This window comes from Coregonus clupeaformis, chromosome 27, assembly GCF_020615455.1.
Source record: "Coregonus clupeaformis isolate EN_2021a chromosome 27, ASM2061545v1, whole genome shotgun sequence".
In the NCBI taxonomy this organism is placed as follows: Eukaryota; Metazoa; Chordata; class Actinopteri; order Salmoniformes; family Salmonidae; genus Coregonus; species Coregonus clupeaformis.
This window is the reverse complement of record NC_059218.1, coordinates 38,649,376-38,666,728: the sequence shown is the minus strand read 5'-3', so window position 1 is coordinate 38,666,728 and position 17,353 is coordinate 38,649,376. Positions and strand designations below refer to the sequence as shown.

The following is a 17,353-nucleotide window of genomic DNA, read 5'->3' as shown; positions in this document are numbered from 1 at the left end:
AGGGCTCTGAATACTTTCCGAAGGCACTGTACATTTATTAAAATATGATTATCATACAGTGGACATCTAAGCCTATAAGCTTTTGTATGCAATGCCCTGATACATTTAGTGCTAAAATCTCTGACAGCTGAACCGTGAAGTGGACATTTATTGTTTTAGGAAAGTAGCTTAAAAATCCCCCCCAAAATAGGCTATATAGTTTTGCATATGCTAAACATCGAAACATAACGAATAGTGTTTTTGCAACAACAACAAAAAATGACACCTTGAATTGGACCATCCCCTCCCCCCCAGTAAATTTCGACCTGTCCCTAAACCCATGCAGCCAGGCAATCCCTGTTGGTTCAGAGCACGTGTTCACTACATGACAGGAACGAGCATGTAGATCTCATGCACTAAATGATGGCAGGTTAGAATGTAAGGATTCTGTGCCTTTTTCTGCTGGGAGAAGACTGTAGATTGTTAATTATGCATGTATTAGCCATACATTGACCCTTCGAGTCCAAAACGGGAGGTTTAAAAAATAACGAGGTAGTTTTCAATCCTCCAGAGTATCTCTTTAGTGAGTGGGAAATAATTTAATGCATGAATCTAAGCTGATGTCCTTGAGATTTGTCCATAAAGCTTTTCCAAATATGATATATCTCAATTCATAGATTTTGGGGTTTGGCAAGGTCCCTCCCTGCCTTTGTCCTGATTAGCATTACCTAATGCACCTGCAATAAAACTGCACCACCCAGTCATCAAACCCATCAATTCTTCTAACATTTAATCTGCTCAGATAAAGCTGCAGATCAGTGTTGATCTATACTCCAGAGAAAGGGGTAGGAATGTTGCTGAAATCATGAACTCCAGATCCCCCAAAAAGTGTAGACATGCAAAAAGTTGCACACAGAAAACAATAATTAGAGATGTTTTATTATTGTATGTAGTTTTTTCACACAGCATGGTACATTTCTCACTCTTGATGAAGAATCACACAGAGCTCACACCTGTTTCTAAACCCACATCACCAGCTATGAATAGGGCTAGGCAGAATTCATGGCCAAGGAGGTGGATGGATGGTGACAGAGGTAGGGGTGAGCAGTGCACTGTGTGGCTTAAAGCAGCACTGATGGCTGGGACATTTTGGCATTGCTGAACTTTCTGAAGTTCTAGAAAACCTCATTATCAAAACAAGGATTAATGTCTCTGCTAATCCAGCGGCTGTTTCATGTTCAACTCAGCCCACCTAGAGTCCTTCGTTCCTCGCTCCAACTGAAGACTACATAGGCACTTCAGAGCAATGCGCTTTACTATGTTACATGTATCATTTATTTCACTGGCCTCATCCATAAATAACAGGGGTCCATTTTCAAAATGTTGACCATTTTGATACTAATGGACAGAGCCCAAAACTGTTTTAGAAGGTTGGCAGAGAGGCAGGCAACTGCTCAAGTTGAATGTATTAACCAGCTTGCCAACTGAGGATCACGTTCAAGAGGTGGTCTTACACCATATCCACAGAGTGTTCATGCAACAACTCTCAGGAGTGGTGTGATTCAGACAGCTAATCCTATTTCACACGACTGAGAGGGGCTTGGTGGCATCGGCTGAGTAAATGAGCAGTTTGATTCTAATGTGGAACATGATGATCATCATATACCCGACAAAAAATGACCATCAACATGGATATCAAGGTCAAGCTATGGAGGTGCTGTCGTTACTGTTTTATACCTGTGCCAACGCCAGCAACATAAACGGAACACTGCAGAACAACAGGGTTACACTGTTACAAACAGACAGAGATACTGACAGATGCTTGACCATAATCCATACATATAACCACTTACAAGAGGAATTACATAAGATCCAATATGTGCTGTAATAGGGAAGACCCAGCCATATATGGCACAGCCCACTCTCAATGATTATAACGACAAGAGAAAACAAACCACACAAATGTATATACATTAGCTGTTTAAAGTATACATACCCCCCCCCCCCAAAAAAAAAAGCTTTGCAGGAATTTGATGGTACAGTGTTTGTTGTTTCCACATGAAAAGAAAACATGAGTAGTAGTAGATGTAGAGGCATTTTGTCTGTGAGGGGCAGCAGATGATTTTAAAATGGACCTGGTGACAGACAGTGATGGGAATGTACAGTATGTATGGGAGAGTGGTGCTGTCTGTCTGTGAGGAGAAGCTGAGGTGAAGGCAAATTAAAGCACAGCAGTAATGCAGTGGAACAGACACTCACCTCATAGCCACAGGCACGAAAATAAATCTCAGAGGCTTGACTACAACACTAATGCTACTGAGAGCCTTAGGAGCCAGCGCCGTCTTTCTCTCTCTAAGTCTCTCTGCATCTATGTCGGTCACTCTCCCCATCTTTCCCAAATCCCCCCTACCTCTCCCTTTATCCGTAGATTAATTTTAGTATAAAAACACTATATCGACTCCGCATTGGGTATGGTAATCGAACACAAAATCAGACATATTTGGATATTATTAAAAGCGTTTGGGCTGGGGAGGGAAATATGTGTACAGCTGTACAAACAAAACCAACGTTATAAATTTAGAGTTGGCACGCTCGATCCCTCTTGCTGTTCGCTTGTATGGCTTATGCTCATATTTATTTAGGATGTTTCAGTGTGTAAATCAAGGCTTGCCGCTCTCACATCACCTCTGGTGCTGTCACTCACTTTGATGATCACTAGCATAAGGATCCATTGCCAGGCAGTGAGAAATGACAGTGCCTATTAAAAAATAACAACAGTCATCATGAACGTCACTGTCCAGATTGGAGAGGGTGTTAGGCTGCACTAACGCCATCTTGCCTGCTTAATTAACACTCAGAATTAAGTCAAAGCTACTCCCCTCACCCTGGTCCCATCCATTCTTAGATACTGGTGGCAAATGATGCAATTATTTATTTATTGACCCTTATTTGACCAGGTAATGGGGATGATTAGATGGCCATGATGGTATGAGATTGGGAATTTAGCCAGGACACCGGGCTTAACACCCCTACTCTTACGATAAGTGCCATGGGATCTTCATTGACCACAGAGAGTCAGAACGTTTTAACGTCCCATCCGAAAGACGGCACCATATGCAGGGCAATGTTCCCTTCACTACCATGGGTCATTGTGATCTCCTTAGACCAGAGGAAAGAGTGCCCCCTACTGGTCCTCCAAAACCACTTCCAGCAATATCTGGTCTACCATCCAGGGACCAACCCTGCTTAGCTTCAGAGGCAAGCCAGCAGTGGGATGCAGGGTGGTATGCTGCTGGCGTAGATATCTGTAGCGCCGATATGCCCAGTAAATATTTATCTATTTTAAGCATCATGTATTATCTGTGAGAACATGAGTCATATCTAACATCCCCATCTAGAAGGGAAAGATGTAGATGAATAAACATCACATTCACAATCCCACAGTAAAGTAGGTCCCCCTTTAACCATCACAAACAACATTATACCTACTTCCCCTCAGGTGGGAGCTAATTTTCCAAGTTCACAAAAACATTAGTGATGCAAGAAAGAAAAAAACATTAACATCAGCAAAATATTTATCAGGCAGAGAGAGAGTGAGAGAGAGAGAGAGAGAGAGAGAGAGAGAGAGACAGAGAGAGAGATTGAGAGAGAGAAAGAGAGAGGCTCAATGTAATGCTCAATGATCAGAGTTGCCAGAGGCGCTACAGTACCCTTCCCCATCTCCCCACTCTCTCCCTAATCAAACACAGTCAGGAAAAGGATGGCTAAGTGTGATACTGTCTCTCCAAAACTATAACAACACCTAGGGACTGAAAGCATTCGTGAACCTCAGACAGCAGTAAATTGGTTCCTCTCTCCCCTGAGACCAAACCCAGACGGCCCCAGCACCTGCCCGCTGAGCCCAAACCCAGACGGCCCCAGCACCTGCCCGCTGAGCCATCTGATTTCATGTTTTATTGCTTATGTTGTTTTCCTATGCCATTGTCATTACTAGAATTTTGTCTCATTATTGTGCCTGTGGTGGATTTCTCAGACCTCCTCAACTAAGTGGAGAATAAGTGGTGTATGAACTAGAGAGGGGAAACAATAGGCCAGTGGCATCTAGTCTGAGCTGGTGAAGAGGGAGCAAACAAGGGGAGAAACATAGAGATAGGAGGAAGAACTACAGAACTACAGAACTACAAAACTACAGAACTACAGAACTACAAAACTACAGAACTACCGAACTACATCATCCCTCAATCTATCTTTTCTTTAGTTATTGGCTTATGGCAAAAACAACATAGACAGAGTGGCTTACCCAACAACCCTCCTATCCAAGGGAACACAGCATGATGAAATAAGAGAAGATAATGAAGGAGAGAGATGTGAGGCATGGCCCAAAAATCAAAGTAACTAACTATCATGGTTCCACCAATCATTGGTCATGTTTTCTTTGAGATAGGTGCTGTTACTGGCCTTGGGCGATGTGGGCTCCTCATGAAGAGGGAGAGTGGAGCTGGATACCCAATCTTGAGGCAGGCACTGGACAGACAGCCACATCGATTCATCCAGACAGACCTTATTAATTCATCCATTTATTTATTTATCTGCACAGCTTGTTCAACTCCATGTCTACTGATGTGAGAGAGAAGAGCTAAGAGATGGGCAGCTAGGACTACTAAAGATCATGAGTAGTCGGAGCAGGAGAGATAGAGGTTGGAGAAAAACAACGGTGGAAAGTAACAAAGGAAAACAGAAAGTAAGAAACGAATGTAAGACAGAGTGCCATAGGAGAAAGCTGTGAATGTCCATTTCCTCATTGTGGTCGTTCTTCCCTCAGCCTTAAGTCTCCTCATCAGTCTCAGTGCCATGGTGGAGGTGACCCAGTGAATGTGATACTGTAGCTGAGTGTAAGACGGGGTAGTAGGGGGGCTCGTTATACCTGACACCCCCAGCCCAGCATAGAAGCAGGCAGCAGCAGCAGCGGCAGCAGGGGCAGCATGGGTGCTGTGTGGCCTGCCGCTCCTCTATGGCCCCCTCGGGTCCCGGAGCCCACACTAGACTTCTCCTTCTCAGAATACAGTGGGATAACGTTGAATTCCTGGCTTTCTTCCTCTACCTCCTCTTCCTCACTGTCCTCCACCTGAAAGACAGAGGGGATGTAATATAATAAATAATTCGGTATTAAAGTGAAAATCTCACTTTTAAAAGTTCATATTCTGTTAATTCATATCCAAATAATGCTTGTCCTATCCTCGTATTTCTGGCAAAAGCATAAATTGGAGAAAAACACGTCAAAAACCCCAACTCAAATATGTATCTCAAACTGACCGTTTAAAAAATGCTTGCTATTTCCTCATAGAACATGATGTCACCTCCCTGAGGAGGATGAGCTGGCCAATCAGCACTCTACTCGCATTAATATTTTTAATGACCGGTATACGCCCACAACATTCCAACACAGAAAAGCTTATTTCTATTTCATAGAAATCTGGAAACACTGGGCAGTTACTTTAAAATAGAGGGAGCAGAACTTGCAGGTAACTACCGCACATTGTGCATGCTGTATCTGCTTGGTAGAACTAAGTGTGATAGAAAATTGGATTAGAAAATCAAGTTTGGAAGAGACATTATTAGCAGTGAGCTTCCTAACAGACACAAAAAGCAACTCAGCGTTAAACCTTTTTTTTTTTTTTACTTAGGTGTTGAATTCAGAATCCAAAGGTGTCAGCATATTTTTCATTAGAAAGAATGGTGAGAGTCTTAGTCATGGTATTGGATCAACAGAGTGAGAAGTGTTACAGAGGATCATCTTGAACCTGCACTCAGATGGAGGGAGGCTTACAGCCTCTTCACACTTAATACACTAGTCGTAAAAATACTGTCAGCTACACATATTACTCAAATGTAAACTTGCATACTTGCTACGTCTCGACCGCTACCTCCAGAGGTAGTGCACGACACTCGCCCGACAGTTGCCCCCCTTGAAGCAGGGCAGTGTAAAAATTATTGTCTCATTGAGCCAACTCTCCTACAGTATAAATGGTAATAGCAGAGCAATGGTTTTGAAACAGCTGAAATGTATAGACATTTTCCTAATATTTGAGACTTGTTTTATTTAGTTTTTACCTGAAATTGCAGTAACAGCCTGTTACATCTCTGAAATTGTCGCAGTAGCTGCCGGCTGCACTGAGCCACATAAAACTATGAAGCCGATCCCCACCACCAAAAACATGTAAAATGTAGATCATACAAATAGGATGTGTTTTTTCATTTGTAACATTGTGTGGTGATTTCAGAGGTGGCACCACAGGTCCTAGAGTGGTGGGGGGGAAATTGTTTTCCTGGGACCTAAAGTTTTTCCTGATCTGTTAGTAGGCTAACCTAACCAACTCCGGACCCCAGTTGCATCGTATGACATAGTAATAAATCAGCTGTAAAAAAAAAAAACGTTTTATATGGGCTATGATATGGGCTATGATGGGACCAGATTACTTTTCTAATCAGGTCATATGTTGTTGTTTTTTACTACTGGAAAAACTCCCTAGTCCTAGGGAGGATGAAAACATTAAAACCCTTTACACAGACAAAGAGACAACAATTGCGATCTGACAAAAAAACGAACGGGGCTGAGCTGGCTGTATGCAGGGTTTCATCGTTAGGTCTTTGCATGTGTAATTAAAAAGACACTCATACAGTATGTCATCACTATTGTGTTGATTGATTAATTCAACCTAATAACTATGACACACCCCTCACTATTGTCATTGGTTGCACTACTTGCACTGTTTGTCTACATAACATGCTTCAAGCATTCATGATATTACCCTGAAGAAGGCACAGTGATGCCGAAACGTTGGTGTTTTACCCAATCAATTACTGGGAGTTGATATATATGGAGTGTGCGAGCGACTGTCTTTGTTTTTATAGCTTACGATTGATTAATTCCAGTCAATAATTGTGGATTAAAAAGGCCTAGGTCGCCTAGCCACCCGAAGTGTGAATGTAAACCACATTTGATCAAATTCACATTTTCTCAGAATACAAATAAATGGGCCTATTTTAGGCTATAAAAACATGACGTTACGTTTCCCCTGGCCAGGCCCAGATGGGAGAGCGCCTAGGCTTCTCCAGGCTACCTGCAGCTGTGGTTGTTATCAGTAGGCTACAGTTTATCAGACTGAATCACAGACTAATTGTGCACGTTGGCAAATCATGCAGCATTTTATTTTATTAATCTTTTTGGTGGCGGGCATGGGCTTCCATATAAAACAGCTCGTCGTGGTGAATTCACTTATACCTACGTTTTCAGTCGCAATTTGCTTTTCCCCACATGTAATGATTTACATGATATTAATAAAAATGAAGCCTGGTTTGTTGAAAGGTAGGCCTACTGTACTTTTTCTATTCGTGTGAGAGGGTTAATCATTCATTTTTGATAGGCTAACGTTACTTGATGAAGACTGTTATAGTAACTCTGTGCTTTTGTCTTGAAGCTCAAATGTAATGAGTGTAGCCTATAGATGAGAAACTAAAGCCTTTAATTGTCTGCACATACATGCTTGTGACTTGTTGCATTATTCAAGAGTGTAATATGGTTTGGTTGCATTATTCAATAGTGTAATATGTTTTAGAAAAGAAGTTTCTGTCATTGTTGAATAGTTTGTGCTTACTGGCTAGTGGCTACTGTGATATTTACGGTCAATTTGAGCTGCGGACCAAGAATGTTACCAGCCACAATGAAAGGTAAGACAATGACGTAATGTGAATTGAAAAGTAGAATTATCTTTCGCCAAACCCGCTCCTCAGACTCTCCTTCATATCTTGTAGTGGGAATAGAGACTTAGAGGTTAGTAGGAAAGAAGAGAGGGAGGGATTGGAACGGTGTAAAGGAGTGCAGCGGAGGAGAGGAGAAAGGAAGTGAGGGGGATTAGGATGGCGAGAGAAAGGAGGATAGGAGACAGATGGGTGTGAATAAATGAATATCAACAACTCAAGAGGATTGATGCTCTCTCCTGCAAACACCTCTGGCTAATCCTTACACACAGTGAGAGAGAGAAGGAGTGAGAGGAAGATAGGGCCAGAGACATAGGGAGGAGAAAAGGTAAGGAGGAAATCCTGGGTCTCTGTTCAATGCCTCAGTGACGTGTTGCCTGTGACTGTGAGCCTTGTGTTGAGTCAGATGTGTTGGGAGTGTATCTCAGGTCAGGTCTGTGAGTGAGCTTTGACACTCAGGCAGCTCCATTGTCGCTCATGTCACACCGTGGGTCATCATGCAATTCACAGAGCATCCCTGACACAGTGAGAACCCACTTTAGAAAAACCCAAGGAACAAGCTTTTTGTCCACCATTGTTTTTAAGTTAGCGTACAGCCTTTATGCAGTCTGGGTTTGGTAAGGCAATGAAGAGTACTTACACTCACACTGTTGCGTTCTGATAAAATGTTGACGTTGACATTGATCTTGTCCTTGTCCTGAAAGATGCGTGGGGAGGGGGTGGCTGATGCGTGGCGACGGGGGGGCAGGGTCGTGCTCTCCACGAGGCGAGGGGAAGAGCCACCCAAATAATTGATAGCATTACCTGAGACAACAACAGACATCCTCATTATCGTTACCATCATCACATCATCATTACCATCCATCATCCATCATCACCATCCATCATCATTATCATCGTCACCATCATCACCACCTTGTCACCATCATCATCACTATCATCCTCATCACCATCATCATCATCGTCACCATCCTCATCGTCATCATCATCGTCACCATCATCACCACAATCATCATCGTCACCATTATTAGCATCATCGTCACCATCATCAGCATCATCGTCACCATCATCATCGTCAACATCATCACCATCATCATCACCATCATTCCTCTATTTTACCCACTGCTGATGAAGCCATGAATTAATTAATCAACTGGGCATCATGCAATTCACAGAGCATCCCTGACACAGTGAGAACTTGAAGACGCCTAGGCTAGCTAGTAATAGCCAACTTATTTAGCCAATTAGCTTCAGGTGGCTGGTGTGCGACCGTGGCCGTGGCAAAGTTGGTTTAACATTGGATAGTCTATTTCTGGGGCTAGTTAGGGACTGTCAATGTAAATTAGACAATATTTTCATGTCGCAAATCCTTTAGCTGTCTCCTTAAATCCTTTAAATATTTGTGTAAGTGGTGTTACATAGATGCTATGTTCACGATTAATGATTAATACATAATTCATGGTTTATTTGATGTAGTAAATAAATAAATGATTTATTGATGTATAGGTAAAAATTTAAATGTGATGTAACAGGTAAAATTAACTTTAGGCCATTGTTTGTGTTTTTATGTTCCATCAAGGAACTAAGGTTCTCTGTTGTGTTACTGCTACGGAATTTGTTAATTGACTGTGTGCAATCTAACTTAAGCAGATCTTAGTCTGAGTTATAATTGTTGATGGCAGAGGCCAAGAAAGACAGTAAAGGGACTTTCATGGGACTTTAAGGATTCAAGAACCTCTTTTCAGGACAAGCAGCCAACGAGGTATTTTGTTCAACATGTAGAACTATGTTTATATTCGCGCCAAGTGCCATTTGTATTGTCGCGCCGAGCGCCATTTGTATTATTTTGTTTCAGTACTGTATACTTTATCAACGTTACTGTGTTCATTCAAATATATAGTTCTCACCGCGTGACGTGGATGCATCGGAGAAAAATACGTGCTTGGCAATAAACGCCCGTTTCAAGGAACCAACCTGTGTCTGTTGTCGTGAAGAGAGCTACAGTGAGAACTCGCCTGCTCAACACGGGTAGGAGAGACAACAAGACCGCCGCGGGTAACGACGCAACGAAGATCCAGCAGATCAGATAAGCAAAGCCCATGACATTTTCGGCATAGCGACTGCAAGCAACGGTGATTGGACTGTGTTGAAAGCGCAACTTTTCAGGCCAAAAGCACTCAACATTCAAGTTAAGGTGGGATGAGAAGTGGTTCAACTTGGAAATTGCAACTAAGGACTCAGCTCTATGAATCTTACATACTGTGCTTAGCCTACATGTTTTGGGGATAAATCGAATGTGCTGGTGTTACTAGATTTAAAGGGAAACTTAACTCCATAAGCAAGTGAACAAGTTTTGAGTAAAGATAAAAGATAATCATAAATTGAAATTAAGATTAGTGTTTTATGAAAAGTGGTGTTAGCCAAGCTTAAAGGGCAATTTAAGCAAAGTTTAAATGGTCCCTCCACTGATGTGAAATTATTTTATTATGTGAAGTGATACGTGATTTAATGCATTATACGCATATTCATTCTGTGATTAAGGTTTATACTAAGTTTATTTGTACCAAAGTCATTTTCAATCTTATTTTGAAATTGAAGTCAACTTGAAGTCTAGCTAAGTTTAAATGCTGATAGTTATCTTGATGCAATATTGAAGTTTATATTTAGAAGTTAGGCTACCCACCTAGTCTTCACACAGTTAAGGAATTCATACAGTTATTAACCTTCCTGGCTAATCACATTTAGGCCTATTGTAGCTTACATTCACCCATAGCCTAATATAAATCCAATTCAAGCTCAATAGTTGAGACACATATACCACATCCATCTCAAAATGTCAGACACAAGCACTGAGACATGCCGTGAAATTACCAAATCACCTGCTCAACCCGACGCGACAGACACAGAGTCTGCAGAAGAAGTGGAAAGACTACGAAGAAGTGAAAGAACCCGATCCCTAACAGAGAAAGGAAGATAACTTCAATTCTCCCGAGTGGCGCAGTGGTCTAAGGCACTGCATCGCAGTGCTAGCTGTGCCACTAGAGATCCTGGTTCGAATCCAGGCTATGTCGTAGCTGGCCGCGACCGGGAGACCCATGGGGCGGCGCACAATTGGCCCAGCGTCGTCCAGGGTATGGGAGAGAATGGCCGGCAGGGATGTAGCTCAGTTGGTAGAGCATGATGACAAGTTCAAGGAACATCAAAGGTCAACACCTCCAAAGGTAGACGACTACTCAAAGCACAGAGCAGACACCAAAGAAATAGCTGCAGCAGCAATTACCAACAGAGTCATACAAGAAGGCCTAAGCACACAAACGTCCTCAATCATACCAGTCTGGGTCTCGTCCACAAAACAGCCAGATCAAGAAGTTCTCGTCTATGCGCTCTTAGACACAAAAGCGATACGACTTTCATCCTAGATGAAGTGGCCCAAGACCTCAACACAAAGAAAAAGAGAATGTCAGTTTGCAGCTGTCCACAATGTCTACAAGGTCAACAGTCATACCCTGCCAGAAACTAACAAGTCTACAAGTGAGAGGGTACAACTTAGAGAAAAGTATCCCATTGTCACCACTTTTCACACGAGGATTCATTCCAGCAGACAGGTCGCACATTCCAACTGCTGAAACAGCTCTAAAATGGCCTCATCTGGAACAATTGGCAGACAAGATTCCACCACCACTGGATTGCGAAGTAGGCCTTCTGATCGGCTATAACTGTCAACAAGCCCTTCTGCCAAGGGAGATCCTGTCCGGTGAAGAAAATCATCCATATGCACAGCGAACTGATCTTGGCTGGAGCATTGTTGGCTGCTCGACTCAAGCAAGTGACTACGGTGATGCAATAGGAACCAGTCACAGAATCATAGTGCGACAAGTGACACCTGCCGTGCAGCCATCAGTTGAGCTGAAGAGAGAAGTACACTTTGTGTGCAAAACTCAAGTCAAAGAGATCAATCCAACAGACATAATCAAGGTCCTCGAATCTGATTTCACAGATCACACTGCAGATGACAACCCAGTTTCTCAGGAAGACCTTCTCTTCTTGTTTAAAGTGAAAGAAAGTATAAGGCAGAAGGAAGACGGACACTATGAACTCCCACTTCCTTTCAAGACGGACAAACCTAATCTCCCAGACAATAAACGATGTGCAGTTCATAGGCTCACCTCATTAGAGCGACGACTGAGGATAAATAAGCAGTATTATGAGGATTATGTCCATTTCATGAATGACATAATAACCAGAGGAGATACTGAGAAGGTTCCACAGCCTGAACTCGATAACCAACCAGCATGGTACATTCCGCACCACGGAGTCTACCACCCCCACAAACCTGGGAAGATCCGTGTGGTTTTCGACTGTTCGGCACGCTGTCAAGAGACCTCCCTAAACGATCATCTCTTGACCGGGCCAGACCTGACTAACACATTAGTTGGAGTGCTATGTCGGTTTAGAAAAGGTCCAGTCGTCATAATGTGTGATGTTGAAAAGATGTTTCATCAGTTTCACGTTGCAAAGGAACACCAAGACTACCTAAGGTTCCTCTGGTGGGACAAAGGCGATCTAGACTCCAAACCCTCTGTGTACAGAATGAAGGTGCACTTGTTTGGGGCAGCTTCATCCCCTGGCTGCTCCAACTTTGGACTCAAGCATCTGGCATCGCAGGGTCATGGAAGGTTCAGTGAAGAGTCCATCAAGATTATCCAGAGAAGCTTTTAAGTCGACGATGGCTTAATAAGCGTAAAGCCACCTGCTGAAGCCATACATTTGGTGGAAGAGTCAAGAGCCTTGTGCAAAACAGGAAACCTTCGGCTGCACAAGTTCGTGTCCAACGACAAAGAAGTGATTACCGCTATACCACTTGCAGAACGTGCCCAAACCAAGGATCTAGACATGGTCCTTGGAGAACTTTACATCGAGCGAGCGCTTGGAGTTCAGTGGTGCGTCGAAACAGATGAATTCCAATTCAGGGTCGTAGTTAAGGAAAATCCACTGACAAGGAGAGGTGTTCTCTCAACCGTCGCTTCCGTCTATGATCCGCTGGGGTTTGTGGCTCCCTTCATACTAGTTGGCAAACAGATCCTTCAGACGCTATGCAGAGACAAAGTAAGCTGGGACGAAGATCTCCCCGAGCACATTCTGCCACAATGGGAGTCATGGCTTAAGGATTTGCCTCACCTTGCAGCCCTGAAGATTCCAAGAAGCTACCTTTCATCAAGCTTTGGCGAGGTCAAGCGATATGAGCTTCACAACTTTTCAGATGCAATTCTCAATGGATATGGTGCATGTTCGTATCTCCGAGCTATAAGTGAAACAGGACATATCAGTTGCTCACTTGTTATGGGGAAGAGAGTAGCCCCTACCAAACGAACGACTATCCCAAGACTTAAATTGTCGTCAGCTGTGACTTCAGTCCGTAATGGTGATGTCGTCAAAAGAGAGCTCAAGATTGAAAACCTGCAAGAGTGTTACTGGACGGACTCAAAGGTGGTCCTTGGCTACGTGAACAACGACGCCAAGAGGTTTCACAGGTTTGTAGCAAACCGGATCCAACGCATAAGATCAAGCACAAACCCTGAACAATGGCGATATGTCAGCTCTGAAAATAACCCAGCCGACTATGCCTCAAGAGGGCTGAGTGCAGTTCAGCTGAAAGAGTCTAACTGGCTGAAAGGACCCAACTTTCTTTGGCAGCGGAGTCTTCCATGTGAAGAGGAAATGGTGGGAGAAGTAGAAACAACCGACCCTGAGCTTCGCAAGGCCCATGTCCACGCATTCAAGACGAAAGAAGTGAATTCAATAGCGAATCGCTTCATTAAGTTTTCTGACTGGTCCAGAGCAGTGAGAGCCATCACCAGGATCCAGAAATTTTGTCAGGGAATTCAAAGGACTTCAACCAAGAACGAATGAAGCAACTAGCCTTGAAGAAAGAAGAAAAGCAGAAATCTTCATTATCAAGCTGGTGCAAGAAGAAGCCTTTGCTGAAGACATCCATAAAATCAAGCTCCAGAAAGAACATACCATGAACAAGCACAACAAGTTACACCAGTTGAATGCCTTCTTGGACAAAAACAATGTCCTCAGGGTGGGAGGACGGCTATCCCAATCAGCATTACACCATGATGTAAAACATCCCACAATACTTCCGAAGAAATCTCATGTGTCAGCCCTGCTCGTCAAACATCATCATGTGTGTGTACACCACCAAGGAAGAGGCATGACTATGAACGAGTTGCGTGCAAACGGAATATGGATCTTGGGATGCGGAAATGTGGTCTCCTCACACATTTACAAGTGAGTACAATGTAGGAGATACAGAAGAACTACAGAAGTTCAACAAATGGCGGATCTGCCGGGTGAGAGAACAGAGACATCCCCTCCCTTTACTTACTGCGGTCTTGATTGTTTTGGCCCCTTCATCGTAAAGGAAGGAAGAAAGGAATTAAAACGATATGGATTGTTGTTTACCTGCCTATGCTCCAGAGCAGTGCATATTGAAACACTAGACGACTTGACAACAGACGCTTTCATAAATGCACTTCGAATGTTTGTAGCTATCAGAGGACCTGTACGCCAATTGAGATGCGATCGGGGAACACATTTCATGGGTGCTAAAATAGTGTTTTTTGAGTTGCTCAAGGGAATGGATCAAGAACGTCAACGAGCAATCGGTTGTGAATTCGTTATGAACGTCCCATCAGCAAGTTCCATGGGTGGAGTCTGGGAGCGCCAAATTCGAACGATTCGGAGCATTCTGACTACTATGCTCGACAAGTCCGCAAGCAGACTCGACACCACAACTCTGAGAACATTCCTTTATGAAACAATGGCTATAATCAACAGCAGGCCACTAAGTGTTGAACATCTTCACGATCCCAACAGTCCAGAACCTCTCACTCCTAACCACATACTAACTATAAAATCTTCAATTATTCTGCCCCCTCCTGGACAATTCTGCAAAGAAGACCTCTATCTGTGCAAAAGGTGGAGAAGAGTGCAGTTCCTAGCCAATGAATTCTGGCGAAGATGGAAACGAGAAAACCTGCTAAACCTCCAACAATGACAGAAATGGCAAAGAAAATCACGAAACTCACAAGTAGATGATATTGTGATTCTACAAGATGACAGCTCACCAAGAAACGAGTGGAAGCTTGTCAGGGTTGTAGAAGCTCATCCTAGTGCAGACGGCATGGTGCGAAAGCTGAAGCTACTAGTCAGGAAAACCACACACTAGATCAGTCCTCCTTGAAAGGCCTATTCACAAGGTAGTTACCTTACTAGAGGCTAACTAAATCACATACGTTCATCACGTTCATTCAGACTTAAAACATTTTATTCATTATTTTCATAATGTTTGTTTAAAAGAAAATCCCACATTCCAAGTTAATGAGTGATTTGGTGGGAGTGTAAGTGGTGTTACATAGATGCTGTGTTCACGATGCATGATTAATACATAATTCATGGTTTATTTGATGTATTAAATAAATAAATGATTTATTGATGTATAGGTAAGATTTTAAATGTGATGTAACAGGTAAAATTAACTTTAGGCCATTGTTTGTGTTTTTATGTTCCATCAAGGAACTAAGGTTCTCTGTTGTGTTACTGCTACGGAATTTGTTAATTGACTGTGTGCAATCTAACTTAAGCAGATCTTAGTCTGAGTTATAATTGTTGATGGCAGAGGCCAAGAAAGACAGTAAAGGGACTTTCATGGGACTTTAAGGATTCAAGAACCTCTTTTCAGGACAAGCAGCCAACAAGGTATTTTGTTCAACCTGTAGAACTATGTTTATATTCGCGCCAAGTGCCATTTGTATTGTCGCGCCGAGCGCCATTTGTATTATTTTGTTTCAGTACTGTATAATTTATCAACGTTACTGTGTTCATTCAAATATATAGTTCTCACGGCGTGACGTGGATGCATCGGAGAAAAAGACGTGCAAGGCAATAAACGCCCGTTTCAAGGAACCAACCTGTGTCTGTTGTCGTGAAGAGAGCTACAATTTGTATATACAGTGGGGAGAACAAGTATTTGATACACTGCCGATTTTGCAGGTTTTCCTACTTACAAAGCATGTAGAGGTCTGTAATTTTTATCATAGGTACACTTCAACTGTGAGAGACAGAATCTAAAACAAAAATCCAGAAAATCACATTGTATGATTTTTAAGTAATTAATTTGCATTTTATTGCATGACATAAGTATTTGATCACCTACTAACCAGTAAGAATTCCGGCTCTCACAGACCTGTTAGTTTTTCTTTAAGAAGCCCTCCTGTTCTCCACTCATTACCTGTATTAACTGCACCTGTTTGAACTCGTTACCTGTATAAAAGACACCTGTCCACACACTCAATCAAACAGACTCCAACCTCTCCACAATGGCCAAGACCAGAGAGCTGTGTAAGGACATCAGGGATAAAATTGTAGACCTGCACAAGGCTGGTATGGGCTACAGGACAATAGGCAAGCAGCTTAGTGAGAAGGCAACAACTGTTGGCGCAATTATTAGAAAATGGAAGAAGTTCAAGATGACGGTCAATCACCCTCGGTCTGGGGCTCCATGCAAGATCTCACCTCGTGGGGCATCAATGATCATGAGGAAGGTGAGGGATCATCCCAGAACTACACGGCAGGACCTGGTCAATGACCTGAAGAGAGCTGGGACCACAGTCTCAAAGAAAACCATTAGTAACACACTACGCCGTCATGGATTAAAATCCTGTAGCGCACGCAAGGTCCCCTGCTCAAGCCAGCGCATGTCCAGGCCCGTCTGAAGTTTGCCAATGACCATCTGGATGATCCAGAGGAGGAATGGGAGAAGGTCATGTGGTCTGATGAGACAAAAATAGAGCTTTTTGGTCTAAACTCCACTCGCTGTGTTTGGAGGAAGAAGAAGGATGAGTACAACCCCAAGAACACCATCCCAACCGTGAAGCATGGAGGTGGAAACATCATTCTTTGGGGATGCTTTTCTGCAAAGGGGACAGGACGACTGCACCATATTGAGGGGGAGGATGGATGGGGCCATGTATCGCGAGATCTTGGCCAACAACCTCCTTCCCTCAGTAAGAGCATTGAAGATGGGTCGTGGCTGGGTCTTCCAACATGACAACGACCCGAAACACACAGCCAGGGCAACTAAGGAGTGGCTCCGTAAGAAGCATCTCAAGGTCCTGGAGTGGCCTAGGCAGTCTCCAGACCTGAACCCAATAGAAAATCTTTGGAGGGAGCTGAAAGTCCGTATTGCCCAGCGACAGCCCCGAAACCTGAAGGATCTGGAGAAGGTCTGTATGGAGGAGTGGGCCAAAATCCCTGCTGCAGTGTGTGCAAACCTGGTCAAGACCTACAGGAAACGTATAATCTCTGTAATTGCAAACAAAGGTTTCTGTACCAAATATGAAGTTCTACTTTTCTGATGTATCAAATACTTATGTCATGCAATTAAATGCAAATTAATTACTTAAAAATCATACAACATGATTTTCTGGATTTCTGTTTTAGATTCCGTCTCTCACAGTTGAAGTGTACCTATGATAAAAGATACAGACCTCTACATTCTTTATAAGTAGTAAAACCTGCAAAATCGGCAGTGTATCAAATACTTGTTCTC

General features: G+C 43.0%; 1 protein-coding gene across 2 annotated transcripts in view; it reads right to left on the bottom strand.

Moving 5' to 3' along the window:
- Positions 1–902: 902 nt before the first annotated feature.
- The window catches only part of LOC121541950 (GDNF family receptor alpha-4), a 30,156-nt gene continuing 13,705 nt past the window's right edge, over positions 903–17,353 (bottom strand). Inside the window, exons 7-8 of one of the 2 annotated variants that reach the window (XM_041851357.2) lie at positions 8,378–8,541; positions 903–5,104 (exon numbers count right to left, since the gene is read on the bottom strand). In XM_041851357.2, the coding sequence (XP_041707291.1) occupies positions 4,898–5,104; positions 8,378–8,541 (371 nt within the window). In that variant the 3' untranslated portion in view covers positions 903–4,897. The remainder of the gene's footprint in view (positions 5,105–8,377; positions 8,542–17,353) is intronic. The other variant, XM_041851358.2, reaches the window with a different exon arrangement.